The following is a 20,432-nucleotide window of genomic DNA, read 5'->3' on the forward strand; positions in this document are numbered from 1 at the left end:
GAACCCAGTTTTTTTTTTTTTACATGTTATTTATAACAAACCATATTGCAGATGCTTGTCAGATTTAAGTTGAACCGCGGTCCTAGCGTGCCGAACCGTACGGTTCGATTTTTATTTTTATTTTTTTCCGCGAACCGTTCCACCCCTAGTGATATCCAATGCGCATCTTGTCAGTAAAGCCGGTGTTCTGTCGATTTGTGCTACCCTGTCAGATTTTGCTATCTCCCATTAAAACAGTAGGTAGTACAATTCGACAACGAAAAATGCTACCTGTCAAATTATGATTTATTAATGTCTACACCTACCACAACTGTAAACCTACCCTTACAGTAATGCAAATACTGTAATTATGTGTTATATTCGCAGTTGTGGCTAGAAGGGATACAGCTACCGGAAACCAACAATAAATAATTTTTTCTACCTATTAGATTGTGTTTTATTAATGTCTACACCTACCCCAACCCTAAACCTACCCATACAGTAATGCAGATACATTAAATATTGTTGTTTAGCATGAGAAAAAAGACGCAATATTGATTTGCGCATGCGCAGTAAGCCCTGGTAGGAAAATCTGACAGGTAGGATAAAATGTCAGGACACCGGTTCTGTAATCAGTAGTCAATCAGTCAAGCTGCGCAAAACCACGCAGACGATATCATTAAGCTTGCGCGGCTTGTCAGTGAACAACGCTCTGTGTAGTAAATGCTGCTCTATCTGAAAGCACACACGTGATGGAGATTTACTACTGATTACAGAACCGGCTTTACTGACAAGATGCGCATTGGATATCGCATGCAATTTATCGTGCAGCCTTAATTACGTACCCTAACATTACGTAAAATATGCTAGATCTAAATTATTAATGGTCATAGGACAAAATGCTCACTAGTGGGAGCCCAGTTACAAGCCTGCAGTGGTTTTTCAGAGGGGCTGTGAAGTCACTGGACTCAGTATTTCAAAGGGAAACCAGAGATGAGGGAATCACCCCCACCAGCTTGCATTATAAAAATATTTATTCTCATTGCTGTGTAGCTCCATGTGATCCAGCATGTATTTTCAGACCTGTTACCCAATCTCTGACATGCATAGTAGAGCTATATCCCTCTGCTATTTTCTCTCTCGGCCGAGTGTCGAACAGCATAGCCAACCACAGCACACCATTCTCTTAAACGGTCATTTCCCCTCTACTTGTGGAAGAGACTAGTTCCCTATTTTAAGCTGCACATATGCCTTTTATGTGGATTGCTACTGTTTGTTTGATTTTTAAAGTGGTTTGAGCTTCTGTCTAATCTGCCATGTACATACATAAATATGCACTGTGTTTACTTGTTAGTGGGTGGTGGCTTTCAAATAAGTGCTATAATTGTTCATCATAAAACATTCCTGTGGGTTCCATCTGTTGTTTTTGCTTGCTGACCCTTGTATCATTATGATTATAACCTGATGAATGTTGTAACAGCTGCGAACGACCTTTAAATCTCCCATGACCTCTATCTTCAGTCTACACTCTTGTTTGTAATCTTTTAAACTGATGTTCATTTGTGTATTTATAGATACATGTCATTGGCTACTAAATCACATCAGTAAAGAGACCCTGATCATTAATGCACTTGAATGACCTTCAAAACACTTCTATCGATCTATCTTGCAAATACAGTGCCCCACTAAAATACATTTGGACACTTAAGACACAATTAAAAATGTAAGAGTTTTTTAGGCACTTTCCGGTTGTCAGACGTTAGTGAAACATATTCATAGTTAACGTGATGAACTACACCTGTGGCTGCAACGCCCTGTGTGAACTTGAACGGAAATGACTCCATGGATCCACTAAAAAAATCACAGTGGTGCTGGTTGTTTAGAATTAATAGCAAAAATGACTTTTTGAAATGAAATTGTGTATGCAGTGATATTCATACGTTTACATGTGGCTACATATTTTGTGGGGCCACTGTATCTTGCTTATCCTTTTCTTTTTAGTAAGCTCACGCAGATATGGGTATTACAGAAACAGGGAAATAAATATTTTCGGTAACACTTTATTTTGATGGTCCCTTTTGAACATTCTGTTGACACTAAGTAATGTTGCAACTACATGTCAACAAACTCTCATTAGATTATTAGTAGACTGTCTGCTTCATATCTGCTAACTCTTTATTGTGATGGTCTCTCAACAGACACTCTACTGACTATAAGTAACTTTGCAACTACATGTCAACTTATTCCAACCCTAACCCTACCAGTCAACTAATACACTACTAACAATCTAATGAGAGTTGGTAGAAATGTAGGTGCAATGTTACTTATAGTCAACAGAATGTGTTAAAGGGACCATCAAAATAAAGTAAAACCATCTTTTCTTTTAACAGATATCCAGGAATTTTATGAAGTGACCTTATTGGATAATCAGCGATGTGGGGAATCAGTGAAAGTGCCGGTTGCAATACCCCCAGTAAACCTGTGGGATTTCTCCAGCATTCAAAGCACAACGGTGACTTCAGACACCCTGCCCAGCCTTAGCACCAGCATAGAGGTAAGTGTGCTTCAATTTCTAATCATCTGAATTTGATTGCTGAATAGAGCTCTGATTTATTTTTTAGGTCAGATTGATGCTTTTGTTAAAACTTTGTATGTAATTTGTTGTCTGCAAACACATTTCTAGCATCTCGCAAACATCTCAGTGTAAAAAACATTTTAAGGTTTTTTTAAGAAATTCAGAAAATGGCATGCTGCTTGTTTTTCACAAGTCATGCCACAGCATGGTCATTTAATTATATAGGCTAGTATTCAGATTACAAAGCAACAACCAAACATGGCTTACTGTTGTTTGACATGTTTATTGGGGATTAATGTCAGTCTTAAACTTCATTTGTAACTGTTCTGAATGGGGAATGGCCACATGCTTTTACAGTCACACCCTCTATGTAATCATCAGTCAGGCTTTCTGAGAATTTGATGTCCTGCTTTGCATGCTATCACAATTATCATTGATACTAAAATTGACTGTAATCCATCTTAAAAGGGTCTGCTGGAAATCATGTACAGAATGACACTTTCACAGAAACTGTTAGAAAAGACACTCTGTCTTCCTTGATTCAGGGAGAGCAAATTGGTTTCAGTAGCTGTGCGTGACGTGGTTGAAAACAAATACGGCGAATGAGTCTTTACGCTCCGTGGCTCTTAACTGCAGTCTCTGTGCATGCTGTTTGTGCACTTGAATACTTTAGTAGCAGATGTTCTTTTTCCCTGATGCAGAGGAACAGAATACTGTACTTATGCAGAATATCCTGAAAGAAAGCAATTTTGCAGTCATTAAATGACCTCTTAAAAGCATAACAAGATGGATAAGTTGGTACAGAATTGTGACTAAACTGAACAAGCAGTAAAAATCCATTTTTTAAATGTAGGAGTGGATGTACGGAGACCTTCAGACTTTTGCTGCTTGATGTTTGTTTAAAGTGTCATGAAAACTATTTCAGCACCGGTCATTTCTCACCACAGTTATGAAAAATGTGGAAAACAGTGGACGTGGTAAGCTGCGAATGGGAGAGAAGACAACACAACTGTTGTCTCTCATGGTCAGTTTTATTTCGCATTCAGTTAAAAGTGTAAAAAGTTCTCACAAATGCGTAATGCATGCAACAAAATGAACAAACGTATTATACATAGTCTTGTAAGCTCACAATTCATTATATGCATGCAACAAAATGAACAAACTTATTATACATAGTTTTGTAAGCTCACAATTAGAGGTCGACCGATAGTGGATTTTACGGATACCGATAGCTAGGTTGGACCACACTGGCCGATACCGATTAATCAGCCGATAGTTTTCAAAATGGATACTGAAAGAGAGCTAGTGCTTTACTATAAAAAAAAAAAGCAGCAACAGTACTGAACCATACTTTGTAAATGAATAAAAATATTAATAGTATTTACTATACTGATCATTAAAGTTATTTCATAGTTTGCTAACGTTAAAAGAAGAAACTTTAAAATTTAAAAATGTAGCATGAATGTTGAAATGAAAACACTCTAACAAGGAACAATACTTCTACAGTTTTCATTAATGCTACGAATGGACTCGCGCTTAAAGATGGCCATCTTTAAATATCTACACAAGGCCATAGCATTAAAATTACATACATATGGATATTGTATGTGTAATCACACACTTTATTTGCTTCTATTTTTTAACACTTGATAATTATCTAATCAAAAAAAAAAAAAAAGTTAGTCACACACCGGGCAAAAGCGCAGCGCTGCGTCTAGGAGAACTCAGAAATATCACACACACACCAGACGCTTTGCGTTCAAATCAAGTGGCGGTCTAAAACAATTTATTTAATCACCAAACGGACATAAGTTTGCTTCAAGAATGAACAATGTGGCATAAATGAGTTTGAAGTTCGGTGTTTAAAAATAACCGAGCAAGCGGAAAGAGAACGCAATCTGTATTACAGCTCTCTATATGAAGCATACAGACTTTATTAGAGCCACAGAAAGACAAACGTTTGTCTTTATTAAAAAATGCACAATACATAATTTATAGCCTAGGGTGAAGTCATTATACATTCACAACGATTTGGGACAAATATAATGTAATTTAATAGAAAACTATGTGAATGGCGCTCTGTTCCGGCAGGCTTTTCTGTCGGCTGTATTTAAATGCGAGTCTGGAGTTTCCCGCTCTGTGCAGCGCACAGTGTCACGTGTCAAAATAAACACGTGCTGTCAGTGATTTCCGCCTCTAGAGGCCGCTCTCGTACTGTATAATGCCAGCGGACCCTTCTCAGCCACTCCAGCAATGGTTGCACACCGGAAAACTATCGGCATGGATTTTTGCCAATACCCGATAGTTGTGGCAATCAACTATCGGTGCCGATTAATCGGCAAAACCGATGAATCGGTCGACCTCTACTCACAATTCTTTATGCTCCAATAATTTTATATCTGTAATTTAATGGTAAATGGCAACTATCGCTAGTAAACAGGATTTTTTTGCATTTGTAATCAAACTGCAATTTTATGCAATTATGCACAAAATGTGAATATGAAGTGTATAAAATATAAATTTTTATTAGAGCTGGGTAAAAATATTGATTTCGTACGGGATAATCAACGGCTAGCTGTGCATTAAACGATTTGAATGCACGATGTGCAGCGGAGGGTGGTTGCCTCTGCGAAGTGCATTCAAATCGTTTAATGCACAGCTAGCCGTTGATTATCCCGTACGAAATCAATCCGTTTATGCCATGGTCATTTCCCAGCATTCACATATAAAGATGTTGACAATATTTGTGCTGCAATAGTTGACCGGAACGATAAAAATGACGGTTATTTTCGTCTGTATTACTATTCAACTGTAACTGTATGTTACTATGGTTACCAATGTTTATAGGAAACGCATTAATATAGAACGTGATTAAACTGACCTGGAACTACCTGTGCAGTTCAACGAATTTAATCAACACCTGCCAGCCAATCAGAATCCAGTATTCAGACAGACCATGGCATAATTGATTTTAATCGATTCTCATTTTTACGAAACAATATCTATTCTTAAATCCCAAGAATCTATTAGTCTAGCTAGCCTGCTTTCAGTTAATAAACAGAACATTATAGCGCACCTCCAATCCAATAAATTGCAATAAGCTTTGTGTTTTGTTACTTTTGATATGAAACCGTCTCAGATTTCAAATTTTGTCCATTTTATTACAATATTCGAACAAGAAATGCCATTTGGGCGCTGTTCAATGTGGAGTGACAGATTACTGTAGCACCTGAGTTCAAGAGAAGCAGCAGCAAAATTTTTATCCTGTCTCATGTAATCGCTCAATCAGTGTTTCAACCGCGCAAAGACGTCAGTATAACAGCTTGTAAACAATATGTCAGGTAACGTCACATTTACCTCCAAAAAAACATGTTTTGAGACCGTAAGCTCATTAGTCAGCTAGAAACACGAACTCTAGAGACAGCCACTATTTAAAAGTTTATATTTAAAAAAAACGAAATATTATGTAATTGTAACTTTATTATTATAAGAACTTCATTGAGTGTAGTTTAATTGTTTCTATACAAATCCATTAATTTTAACCTTCAATATTATAGTAATGTAGAACCAACTGACTCTCATGTATATTTTACAGCATTAGTTGAGATTTTTTTTTCTTGAGAAAATTTGGCATGTACTGTACCTGATATATGTAAGCAATAAGGTACTGCAACCCCTTCAGCCGTGATTTATTCACGATACAGCAAGGCCTTGAGTACCTTATTGCTTTTATAAAACGGTCACCACACAATAAAAAATATTAAAACCCAAAATGTATGTATTGAAATGTTACTTTTTTGAAGCAAGTTCGTTAAATGCTGTCCTTCTGCTAAAAAATAGTTCCTGACAGCAACAGTAAACTGATGTTCTGAACCTGCCTCTCGTCTAATGGAGCTTAAATAAAAACAGAGCTCTTATCATCCGCTGTCATTTATTTTTTTAAACACCATATATGATATTTTCTCACACACATAACTTACATCTGCTTATCTCTCAGCTTGAGAAAACTTCTGTTTTCCGTCTTTTAATTTTAAAACAGACCAATTCTTCCACAGTGCGAGTTTGCAAGCGTCATTACAGTGTAAACTGATGGACACACAGAATCATACCTGAAACAGAAAACTAATAAATTCAGTAATATTCCCTCCTCACTTCGGAAACTGCAGTCTTTCACTCAGACGCGTGCCGCACACACATCAACACATCTCCGCATCTCCGCATGAGAAGCGTTTATTTAGACGGGCGGGTTCTCAAAATTAAAGATGAAAGATGCAACATAACGCCAGCAGGGGTCACTCATGCTTCATTAAATAAATGACAGACAGTTAATTCTGCCGAAATGCATAATACATTAAACAGTTTTGATGCTATTGATTGTTTATGTTGCTAAGGGTGTTGCTCAGTGATACACAGAACAGTTTGGAGAAGCGGTCATAGTTGTATCGTGAATAAAACACAGCTGCGGACCAATCAGAATCGAGGAATGGAACTAACCGTTTTATAAATCCAAAATAATTGATATTGAATTGAATCAAATTGGGAATCGAATCACAAGGTTGAGAATGAGAATCAAATTGTGAAATTTGTGTCAAAACCCAGCCCTAATTTTTATACAATGTTATTGAAACTAGCTGTGAAACTAGCTTTCTAGCCATTAATGTATATTCCAAAAATGTTTCAAGTGTCATCCCACCACAAAATGATTTGAAACACTGCAATGACAGAATTCTCTTGTGATGTATGTCCATTGTTGTACGTTGCTAGTAGACAAAATACTGACTGTGAGAAATACACAGGACCATAGTTGAAGAAACACTCCTGTATGACTGAATGTTAATGTTTGTTATGAAATTTTAGTTTACTTGCTGGACAGATAAGCTTTGGAATTCTAAGGTAACTCCGGAAGTTTTGCAGTTTTACTAGAAGTTTTACTAAAGTTTTACCCTGTAAGTTTTACTAAAGTTTACTAAATGTTTTGCGATACTATAATGTCTAACATAATTATGAAGAAACTAAATAGATAAAAAATAAACAAACACTCACCCACTTTCTCATATTTCTCGAAAATTGCATGAATTAATCACTTGCAATAATGAAATTGAGGTTTGATAGCGACTTGTCAGACCACTATCTTACTAGTGTCTTGCAACTGAAAAAACAAACAAACAAAAAAATCATGTTGATTTTACTAAATAAAACTGGCACCTGCTGTTGTCAGAATAATTATGTAACAAAAAATACAGTAAAAATGTAAAACAGCTTTACAGAACAACCTGTAAATATTCACAGCTTAAAAATGTAAAATGAAATAATGTATAACCACACTGCTACTAAACTGTTTTGTACCTTTAACATATACTGATAACCACCATAGTAACACAGGTGGGAAAGGGAAAGCCACGTGAAGAATCAAAATTCATCACAAGTAGCTTTTCCACAAGCTGATGTAAATACTAATATAGAAGGTGCACTGTGTCATACACACCAATGCAAAACAACATAGTAAAGCTGTGGTCATGCTAGACTTTGAGCATACAAAATTTCTACTGACACCACAACAGTCTTAATATGAAGTGACACTCTGTGTAATAATATATGTAATATAATAATATATATTATATATTTATTTAAAATAGTTCAACATATAATGCATTCAAAATTTAAAAATATTATCTATAAGTCACTTTGGAATTCTACTTCTCCAATTCTGCAGATTTAAAGTTAGCATTGTTTTATTTCAGCTCACACAGGTTACACCAATCTAATACTATTGAGTCACACAGCTTCGTGTGATACGAATTCACCAAACTTGAACACTGGAACACACAAAATTTGTGTGAACTTATGTTTCCTGTCTGCTATGTTTGCATGTGTATGAATGGACGTCAGTGGAATGAAAAGTGTAGCGTGAACGAACCTTAAAGATATAGTTCACCCAAAATATAAAATTTACTGGTAATTTTACTCACCCTCAGTAAAGAAGTTTTTAGCTGAAACCATGGTCCTTGGTGAATCATAAAATGCAAGCAGTTGTTTGCCTGATGCTATGAATTACAGGTAATAATGTTGTGAATTATGTTCCGTTTCTTGAACAGACCAATCGCTTCATAAGATCTTAATATATCATAGCCACGGGTTTTAATGTTGTGTTCCTTGATGTGCTTTTTTTATTCTCAAATGCGGTCAGCTGCTGACTTGCATTTTATGAATCACCAAGGAACATGGTTTCAGCTAAAAATCTTCCTTATTGTTCTACTGAAGAAAAAGTCACCAACATCTTGGATGGCCTGACGGTGAGTAAATTAACAACTAATTTTCATTATTTGGACAACTGTCACTTTAACACATGACATAAAATAATGCAGTAAACATGAATTTTACAACATAAGATGAAACATGGAACCCTAATGTACATAACTGATAAGAAGTTAAGCTAAGAAGAAATATTTATTTCTAAATATTTATTCCTATTATTAAGTGTTACATTTTTTTCTTTGTAAATTGTAGGATGTACTGCTATTTTTACTTCCCAAAACGGTACATACACCAGTATTTTACTTTAAAATCTCATTACATTTCCTTTTAGATCTATTACAGTTTTTCACCGTATATGAAAACATTCAAACAGCAGTTAGACTTAGATGGGTGACCCATGTTGATGTAATATGTATATTTGTAGCTGGACCAGTCTGTTTTTTTTTTTTTTGAAGGCAGTTGTCGCAATACCACCACCTGCCTGCAGTGTGTAGACATGTACAACATGAACAGTCACTTTTGAATATACTGTATTTTAGCAAAGCATAATTTGCTCCACACATTAACTTAGTTTAAAAAAAGGACCTTTACTGATAGACTAATATTCCACTAAAAACAATATAACATTTTCAGAATGACCCGTGTCACAAGACAAAATGTTGTTTATTTTTCTGTGGGTGAGTTAGTCACTTGACTGGTCTGATTCTATAAACTGGTACACCTATATATCATTACAACTTGGAAATCTGAGCCCAAAAGAGGTGACTTGGAATGATCTGTCATATCATTAATGCAATAATCACTTATTCAGATTTATTCTCATTTGTCTTCCACTGTAATTTACAGTACTCTAATATTTTGTTGTATACAAACAAAATATTAGTTGCTGCTTTTTTCAGGCGTTTGAACTTCATACTAGTGGAATATAGGTAATTTTAAATAAACTTGCCTAACTTGCCCCTCTGCTGTGTATTTCAATGTCCTTTTTCTTTTCCCTCTTGCTTCTTTCCGTGTTAATAAAATGGCCACTCTCAGGACTCGCCCCTCCTAAATGAAATCCTTCATGTGCTCGCTAAAGCAAAATCCTCCCCCAGTGAGCTGGACCAAGTAAGTATCATACCGGCACGGGTCTGGTGGGTTGGGCATCCCCCATGGCCGCATGTCTGGGCCGCTCATTTCCTCCTACCCTATTTACCAAGCCTCGCCGATGGGGTTTACTCCAAGAATAGAGGGACTCATGTGTCATTGCGCTTCATTCATTTAGGCTCGCTTTATGGATCTGCTGTGGACGAATGTCACAGCATTAGCGATGGGAAAAGTTTTGGTGGCCAAAAGCTGTGGGTGGCATTTTCACAATTTTTAAACTCAAAATGTGTTAGCTGCATTAAATTCTTAATCTCTGAAATGTGACATTTGTTTCTGAATGTAATCAGCCTGAAACAGCTGATAACTTTTTATAATTTGTGGAATTGGACTTAAAAATATTTTAATACAATTGTGAAAATGTCAGTTTGGTGTTTTGGTTTCAAAATCTCATTTTACCAATGTTTATTTAAATCTCTTCTTCAAGGTTTGGGTGTTTTATACCGAAATCTGTGTATTTTGCATTGTTGACCTTTTGCCTTTTGTGTAGAATGATCATACCTTGATGTCCTTGTCAAACTAAATTTCATTATTGACCCATTTCACAAACGGATGACCCATTTCTATTGCAATAAGTTTTTAATATTTTATTTTTATATTTTTACTTTTATATACATAAAATTACTGGTAAAAAAAGTAGTAAACACTAATATAGCTGAGGTAGTGACTGACATGTATAATTACATTTACATTTAGTCATTTAGCAGACGCTTTTATCCAAAGCGACTTACAAATGAGGACAATGGAAGCAATCAAAACCAACAAAAGAGCAATGATATGCAAGTGCTATAACAAGTTTCGTTTTTTTTTTTTTATTATATAATGAATAAAAAGAAAACGGATAGAATAGAGCAAGCTAGTGTTAGAGGCCTGTTTTGCTTATTAATTGTATAATAAATAAAAAGAAAACAAATAGAATACAGAAAGATTAGAAATTATTATTATTATTTTTTTTTTTTAAGAATAGAATTAGAATAGAGAGTACTAGAGTTAGAGGGTCAAATAAAGATGGAATAGATGTGTTTTTAGCCGATTCTTGAAGATGAGTTGGGCAGGTCATTCCATCAGGAGGGAACATTTCATTTAAAAGTCTGTGAAAGTGATTTTGTGCCTCTTTGGGATGGCACAATAAAGCGACGTTCACTCGTAGAACGTAAGCTTCTAGAGGGCACATGAGTCTGAAGTAATGAATTTAGGTAAAGGGGTGCAGAGCCAGTGGTGGTTTTGTATCAAACATTAATGCCTTGAATTTTATGCGAGCAGCTATTGGTAGCCAGTGCAAACTGATAAACAGAGGTGTGACGTGCATTCTTTTTGGTTCATTAAAAATTTATCTTGCTGCCGTGTTCTGGATTAATTGTAAAGGTTTGATAGAACTGACTGGAAGAAATCGAATCAGAAATGGAAAGAGCTTTTTCAAGTATGTTTACACAGAAGTAATTTGTCTTTGGTGATAGGAGCTTCTAAGTATATGGACATACCACAGACATAAGCGAATTAAATAAAATCTAGCACTAATAAATAAAATATTAAAAAGTCATAGAAATGCAATAGTGCATTTCTCTTTTACTGCTGGAGTACTGCCATTTTTTTTTTAATGGTCTCTCATGTACCCCATAGCTCCCATTAAATATTATTATGCAGAAGTTCAGTTTCATGTTCCAAATTTGAAATTGTGAAAAGGGTTCATTATGGAAAAACCGTGGTCACTGGAGATTGTGGGGACTGTGGAAATAGGGGGATGGAATAATGTCAGTTTAAAGTTATTAAAAACATAGCTAATTCTTGTAAAAAATAAGCTAAAACTTAAAGTTGCACTATGCAGAATTTTCAGAAAAAATAACTGTAGACCTATACAAAAATAATCCCTCTCAATCATTGCTTGTGATTGGCAGTATTTGTGTCTGCAGAGACACTGTCCTGTGCCTGTGTAGCTACCAGCCAATGACGATGCACAGCACGGGGGAGTGCCGGACTTTATCGTGAAGTTACCATTTATTTTGCTAATTTCTCCTGTCTCAACACAAAAATCATTAGCTAGTTTTTTTATTGATTTATTGACTTTATGTAAGCCGACTGATTAGTAGGCACTGTAATTGTTTTATGATGATGTGTAATAATTGTTTATTAGTGAGCTAGAAAACTGATCTTTTATAATAGATCAGTGAGCTAGTCTGAAGATGGCTAAACTGCTAGCAAATTACAGCCAGTCATCTAATTGGGGTAACTGTTAATTTAAATAAAAAAATGCTATTTGTGTAAGATAAACATGATATTTTCTAAATGCATCATCACACAGTCGGTTGGACCATGTGTTCTAGTAACTATCACATCAGTGGCTGGGTGCGTGGCTTCTGACAGTGTTCTACCAGTGAAAGGAGTAATAGGTCTCTGCAGAACAAAAAGGCGTTTCCCAATTTTAAGGTATTTTCAAATGGCATAGGCATTTTTCAACCTCGTTACCTGAAATTGACCCTTTGCAAAAACCCACCCTCCTTAGTTACTGTTGCTATGTCCGACAAGCCATGGCGCACTTACTCTACACATTAGGACAGCACGATAAATCGAAGTGAAATCGAAATCGTGATTGGGCAGAAGCAGCGATTGTACTGCGTATCTTTCAGTGAAGCACGGTTCTGTGATCAGTAGTAAATCTTCATCCGAAGGCCAGAGGGCGCTCTCGCGCGGAAACTCCGAATACACCCCGAAGAAGAAACCCAGGAAATGCCTATCGCTGCAGCTGAATAAACCTCTAGGTCCTCGCTGCAGCCTGTAGCACGATGATGTACTGGACTATATCCACTACATAGTGGATGTTTTACGCGCATGCGCTGTATAGGTCTCAAATAAAGTCATATTTTTATTTACATTTAATCATTTTGCAGACGCTTTTATCCAACGCTTAGTCTAACGACTTGGTCTAAGTGAAGTATAACGCAGTACATATAGCAAGAGTTTTTGACCTACATTACAATACGCGATGACCTACATTACATTACAATGTAAAAACTTTGTCTAAATTCATCCACAATGTTTTTGTCTTTACTGGCGACTTCAAGGTTTTTTTTTTTCATTTTATTTTTTTATATTTCATGTTATCGCCAGGATGCCCACATCAGTGCTGTATCCATATTATAAGGATACAATAAGCAACATGATATGAAGAGTTTATTTGCAAAAACGGATAACTCAGTGAAAATTAATCTGTATTGTTGATCCTTTTGATCTTTTATTTTTAAAAAAATCACAAAAATCTAACCTTTCATTGGGTAATAAGAATTTAAAATTGAGGGAAATATCATTATGAAATGAATGTTTTTCTCTAATACACATTGGCCACAATTAACGGCACCCTTTTATTCAATACTTTTTGAAACCTCCATTTGCCAGTTTAACAGCTCTAAATTTTGTCCTATGATGCCTGAAGAGGTTAGAAAACACCTGACAAGAGATCAGAGACCATTCCTTCATCCAGACCACTTTAGATTCCCAGCTCCATGTTGGTGCTTCTTCTCTTCAGTTCACCCACTCATTTTCTATAGGGTTCAGGTCAGAGGACTGGAATGGCCATAGCAGAAGCTTGGTTTTGTGCTCAGTGACCCATTTTTGTGTTGTTTTTGAGGTTTGTGTTTGGATTATTGTACGGTTGGAAGATCCAAACATGGCCCATTATAAGATTTCTAACAGAGTCAGTCACTTATTGATTTTTTTTATCTGTTAGTATTTGATAGAATCCATGATGCCGTGTGTCTAAACAAGATGTCCAGGACCTCCAGAAGAAATATAGGCCCACAACATCAAAAATACAGCAGTATATTTCATTGTACACATGGGGTACTTTTTATCCCTGTGTTCACCAAACCCATCTTGAGTGTTTGCTGCTAAAAAGCTCATTTTTTTAGTTTCATTTGACCATAGAAGCCAGCCCCATTTGAAGTTACAGTCGTGTCTGATAACTGAATATGCTGGAGTTTGTTTTTGGATGAGCTAGGATAATTTTTCTTGAAACCCTCCCAAACAACATGTGATGTAGGGGCTGTTTGACAATTTTTTTTTAAAGGTTTTCTGACCCCCGAGACTCAACTATTTTCTGCAATTCTCCAGCTGTGGTCCTTGGAGAGTCTTTAGCCACTCAAACTCTCCTTCTCACCGTGCATTAGGCGGATATAGACACACGTTCTCTTCCAGGCAGTTTCGTAACATTTTATTTTGATTGGAAATTCTTAATTATTGTCCTGATGGTGGAAATGGGAATTTTCACTGCTCTAGCTCTTTTCTTAAAGCCACTTCACTAATTTGTGAAGCTCAGTTATCTTTTGCTGCACATCAGAAATATATTCTTCGTTTTTTTCTCATTGTGATGGATGATTAAGGGAATTTGGGCTTTGTTTTCCCTCCTATTTATATTTATGTGAAACAGGAAGCCATGGCTGGATAGTTTCATGTTCATAATCACCCTGGAGTGCTCAAAATTGTGAATATGAATGGGATTATACTTCAGAGATATTTTACTCATAAGAATTTCTAGGGGTGCCAATAATTGTGTCCAATGTGTATTTGAGAAAAACATTTATTTCATAATGCTATTTCCCCCCATTTTAAATTCTTATTATCCAATGAAAGGTTAGATTTTTGTGAATTTTTTTTAATAAAAGATCAAAAGGAGCAACAATACAGATTAATTTTCACAGACTTCTTTGATCACATTTACCGAGGGTGCCGATATTTTTGGCAATGAGTGTACATCACTCTGACAGAGTTGGCCTAAATGTCTTTTTTGATTGTATCCATCATGTTTATTTAAATTTAATTGGGGATATTAAAGTAATGCCGATCCATTTTGTTTATTTAGATTTTATATTATTCTAATATAGCTATTACAAACATTTACAATAGGCTAATAATAATATATTTTAAAAAAAAGCATTACATTTATATTAAGACTTTACCTCGCTAATAAAGCCTCAGTCAGGTAAAATAAATGTTTTATTAGTTGCTTTTCACACATCGTCTGTTACAATACAAAACACTCAAAAGTCTCCATAGAGAGAGAGAGTGCTCTCGTAACGGAATGGATGGTGTGTCTTTAGCCATTAGGTCTATCTATCTCCAGGATTTAAATTGCATATGAATAACACACAAAAAAATAGAAATGGTCATCTTTGTTAATATACCTTGTCCCCGACCGTGTGTATTTATTTGTTGGACATAGGATTGACTGTAAAAACCCGGGATAACGGGTCTATTGGCTAACGGAACCCCCACTGACAGGATTGTTGTTTTTTTATTTTTATTTTTAAACTGTCTAAAAAAAAAATACTGCATATTTTATTTGGCCTATAACTTTTATACTCTGTCACGTAGGCCTATATAGCACAGAGAGTGAGAACGAAAAATAATATGTGATTCATGAACGAATTATTGACCGAACTATAAGACTATTATGGAAAAATAAAGACAATAGAACCCATTTTTTTCATAAAGAGCAAACAGAATTGTAATTAGTAGATTTGTATTTCCAAAACGAATCAAACTAATAAAAAATAAACTTTTTAAACCAAGCCATCCTTGGTTAAATAAAGTTTGAATAGCTTGTGAAATCACAGTATACTATAATTTGTGTAAGCCTATGAAACACACCTATATATCTCGTAATTACAGTTTAATTTACACTTAATACTAGCTTTAATGACAGCCCCACTTTGCGCATGCGTATTAAAATCCAATACTGCATATGCGTGTCAAACATCCACTACGTATTGGATCTGATCCAGTACGTCATTGTGCTACAGGCTGCAGCGAGGACAGACTCGAATAAACAGAAGATTTAACTGCTTTCACTGATTCAACGTGATTAATAAACACACGAGTTCGTTGTCTTATAATTTTTATTATAATAAAGTATATAATAATGCAATGCTAATCGACATCGCCTTTATCACTGCTTAGAATACTATGGAAAATATTGCGTGCCTTAATTATTCTGTGTAAGAAGCCACATCTCACAGAAGGATTTATTTTAAACACTCGACTGACGTTATGAAGTGAGTTTGGAGTAAAAACATGTTATTAAATGTCGTATTTTCACGTGCTTTCAGAAGGAGCAGCATTTACTACACCGAGCCGTAGTTCACTTGGAAGCTACGCAAACAACTTTCATAATCGCAGAACAATATCTTCGATTTTATAATCGAGCGATTATATCGTCTTGCGATTATGAACACGATTTTGCGTAGTTTTTCAGTGAACTATGGCTCTGTGTAGTAAATGCTACACCATCTGAAATCAGCTGATGGAGATTTACTGCTGATTACAGAATCGGCTTTAAACTACCAGATGTTTAACATTTTGCTAAATTTGTGCTATAAAAAGCTCCAAGCAGTCTACCTCCGCTCACAATCAAGCATTATCTAAAATTAGCTAACATTCGCTGTTCTATTTGGTGAATTTGTTTGTAATTCAGTTTTAGTTTTGTCATCAGTCATCATTGTGTCTAAATGGTCAATAAAGTAATCCTATTGTTAAAAGTTTTCTGAGTCATCATTTCAGGTCACATTTTCTTTATATTAATGCATGTTACAAGGTCAGTTAAATATCAGTAATAAATATAAAGTTTACGCAGCAAAATATAAAGTAAAATACACCAATGCAATTACGTGCTTCTGTATGTGTTGTTGATATGAAAAAAACAACTAATACACCTACAATACTAACGTTATTAATAACTTGCATTTTAAACCAGATTTAAAGCTGAGATTTAGATTTAAATGAGATTGAAATCAGCTGTGAGAGATTTAATATAAATAAAATGTTCTTCTCGCTCGCTGTTTCTCATGTGCCATAGGTTGTGTTCTGCACTATTCATTTATTTTGAAGCTCATCAAATATTATAAAACACCTTTAGTAGCATAAGGTGAAATGTATAATTGTCACAATATAGCTACTGTTTTTAGCCTATATTTCACTTACACATTTCATTTGTCTGACCTTATCCTTAATCGCAATCGCTGAAAAAGAATAAAAAGTAAAAAAAGAGTCAAATGTTTCCATGTCTTTATGAACAGATTTTCAGAATGCATTTTCCCCAGGTTTATGGAAATCCTAGAGGCATGCAGCATTATTATTTTTTTTTATTTCTTGATTTCTCATGATCTAGGCATAACAAAGTAGTTGCAATCATGAGAAAACAAGAAAGAAAATAATAATGCATGGCCTCTTTGGGCTTCTGTTTTTTGATCGGTTTGTTAAAAAAAAAAAAAGCTAAAAAACCCCCGCCTGTCCTGGTTTGAAAAAGACCTATTCTTGGGAAACGCACCCTTTACCTATAGTTGGTATAGTATAGTACAGGGGCCAAATTTGAAATGTTGTATTTGCAAACAGCAATTGAAAATTTCTACATAGTGCACCTTTTAAATGCACAAAGCTAAATCACTCCCATTATGAGCAACAAAGCTAAGTGCCCTGTGTGTTGATGCAACGCTCGCTTAGTTGTCAGACATCTTATTCTTATAAACATTATGATTTGTTATAAAAAAATATAATATTCTATTATACACTGTAAAAAATGGAACGGGCTATTTACTTTAAAAAAAAAAAATGGTAACAATATCACACTTAATATTTTTGAGTAGTTTTTAAGGCTTGTGTTTTTTTTTTTTAATGGAATCTACCTGAATAAATAATGTAAAATCTCCTAAATTAATTAATCTATGACACAATGAATTTAATACAATTTGTGAAATGTGCTCATTTATTTTAAGTTGATTCTCAAAAGTCTGTGATTTTGAGTGAGGCCTTTTTGTATTTGACTTTGAGTTGTTTTGTACATTTTAAAAGACTGTATACAGCCAAACAGCTCAAGTAGGAAATACTTGAGAAATACTGGAAAGTACTGCACTAACACTAGCAAAGCTACCGCTCATTGAACAAGACTTATACCTTAGGAGTAGTACCCATAACCATAAGCTCTACTCTTCTGCACAATGGTAACGATTGCACTGCACAATGGAAACTTCAATGTAACAGAAACTCTTTCAAATGTTAAACATAACTGAACATTAATAGATGTTTCCCTTCACTCAAAAACACATAAAATAGCATTTAATTTCAAAATTTACTCTCCATATCCAGCCATATGCAAAGCATGCTGGGAACTAACAATCACCTCTAAAATAAAGCTGCAAAATTGAGCTAATTCTCTTCAAATAAATAGGTAGCCTTCTTTGCTTTTTAATTTTTTTTGGTTTAATCAGTTCCTCAATTCAAGCCTCAAAACTGCTTAAGCTTCCTTTAAAAAAAAAATGCATCTCTTCGTTTTATTAGTAAAAAGTCCTCAATATTTTCTATACAACACTGAATCACAATTTATTTAATGAAATATACTCACTATTTTTAATTATCACCACGATTCATTTTTTACAGTGTACTGTTAGCAAATACAACATGTACTTTTCACTTTTGTGAATCTCAATATTGTATATTTAACCCAGAGACACTGAAGTTACTTTGGATGTTAAAATGTTTAAAAAATGTTAAGACTGATTCCGATGTGTATTTTTGGACTTGGTAACATCAGCATTCATCTCGCAAGTCAGAGGAAAAGTGGGCTATTTCTAAGTAATTTGTCCCCCCCCCACCCCCCAGCCAAGTACCGGCTTCAACATGAACACCAACACTGGCACTATTTTGTTAGAATTTGGATAAGAGATGTTGATTACCCAGTGTTCTTTTTGTTTCCTTTGATCCAAAACCCTTTATGCAACTGCAGCATGCACTAGTACAGAGGCTGCTTCTGAAGGGAAGGGCTAATCACTGTGCGCATCAAATATTTATTCTTACACTGCATTTCAGGACAATCTACAGTATGAGCTATATAAAGGCTGCTTTTACACCGTCGGCTCAGTGTTAAAACGTGTGTGAGGTGACTGATGGTGGGGCTGCATCTGCTGGGAACATACTTGAGATCTGCCAAAACACTTTCTCTGCGGGGTGTCTGGATTTCTCTCCTGTTGTCACTTTCAAATCTGCACTTGTCAGTCTTTACAGGATGTGAGACACTCTGTTGTGAATGAAATAATATTGCAGTGTAATTTTATATGTCCAGCAATGCCATTAATCAGACAACAGTGACAACTATGAAAAATGTTTGCACTGAGTTATTACCCTTCCGAGGTCCATGCAGATCCATGCAAAGTCATTATAACGTTTTTTGCTTGCTAATGTGGTCTTTCACAAAGTAGCCTATTAAGGTTAGATCTGGATTGCAACTAGATGTCTTTTTCGATGTTATCTGGTGCTGATTGAGATCTTATTAAAGATGTCACGTCACGTGCCACTTAATATTGTTATCTTTATTATACATCGCGAAAACCTACCATTAGTTTTTAGATAGGCTAATGACCCTCTTTGCGCAGAATCCGTAAATGCGGGCATGGATTTCCAGAAAGTGTGAGGCTGTCTCCAGCGCTTTAATTTAAACCGATTTGATGGTCGTGAAGAAGTAAAGGCATTTACTCTAAGTTTAGTCAGTGAGATGCTTGGTGCAGCAGCGAGAGAGTAAAGCAGCGTGGTGTGTTGCAGCGCGCTCTCTCGTATGCGCTTTCGGGATCATTTGGAGACGTGCGCATCTCTCTCTCTCCCTCTTTGTAAACTTCACTGACATGACCAACATGGAGAACAAATACAAACACGTGGATCGCTCTTTTTTTACTCTCATTTCTTAAGGAGTAGCTGTGAGCTCCGCATTTATGAACGGATTCAGCGTGATTCTCGTTAAAGACGAGAGTTGCGAAATGACACGCTGAGAGGCGCGAGGTCTCTGTCCGATATGAGAGAATGGACTGCATTTGTATTGTTACGACCAAGGTAAGCGCACAGATTAACGGTGACTTACTGCGACCATCTGAATGAAGGCGTTTACCGCATTTTATTGTTATTAATAATTCGGTTTGTTGCTGTGTTCACACTATAATAGCCGCACTTTTCTAATACGTAGTTATGGCAGTTTTATGATCTTAACTTGTCTTGTTTGAGCACCCTCAAATGCATTAAATTTGACACATTTGGACCAACTTTCTCTGTTGTTGAAAGTCAATATATCTCTGCTCACAAGACAATACAATGTGATAATGGAAGTTTATAGTATTTAGTCATTTGGTTTCTTTTGACGGTATTGTTGTTTAGCCTAACCAACACTGTAATTAAATATTCAAGATCGTGGAGACAAAATCAAATTAAAGGTTTTAGAATCTGCCATTGAAAACCTATATTGATTGACTGTTCAGTGTCCCTGTCATTGCTTTGTGTTTAACCAGTTCTCTGCATCACCTGTCTGGTTATCTGGTTTTTCTCACCTTTATGGTTTATTGGAAACTTATGGTTTGAGACCAAGTTTGAGGCTATGTACTATTTAAACTCATTTATTTCTTTCATAGCATCCCCATATTTTCAGCCTGCTCAAGTTTTATTTTTCATTTATTAT

At 35.5% G+C, this 20,432-nt stretch overlaps 1 protein-coding gene across 15 annotated transcripts in view; it reads left to right on the forward strand.

The window, feature by feature from the left end:
• Positions 1-20,432, forward strand: part of dlg1b (discs large MAGUK scaffold protein 1b) — a 127,918-nt gene that overhangs the window by 11,389 nt on the left and 96,097 nt on the right. For 8 of the 15 annotated variants that reach the window (XM_058762511.1, XM_058762516.1, XM_058762544.1 and 5 more), the window contains exons 3-4: positions 2,370-2,533; positions 9,845-9,916. In XM_058762511.1, coding sequence (XP_058618494.1) covers positions 2,370-2,533; positions 9,845-9,916 — 236 coding nt within the window. Of the gene's footprint in view, positions 1-2,369; positions 2,534-8,760; positions 8,848-9,844; positions 9,917-19,554; positions 19,817-20,432 lie in introns of those variants that run through there. The other 7 variants (XM_058762535.1, XM_058762583.1, XM_058762628.1 and 4 more) reach the window with 3 other exon arrangements.

This window comes from Onychostoma macrolepis, chromosome 02, assembly GCF_012432095.1.
Source record: "Onychostoma macrolepis isolate SWU-2019 chromosome 02, ASM1243209v1, whole genome shotgun sequence".
Taxonomy (NCBI): domain Eukaryota; kingdom Metazoa; phylum Chordata; class Actinopteri; order Cypriniformes; family Cyprinidae; genus Onychostoma; species Onychostoma macrolepis.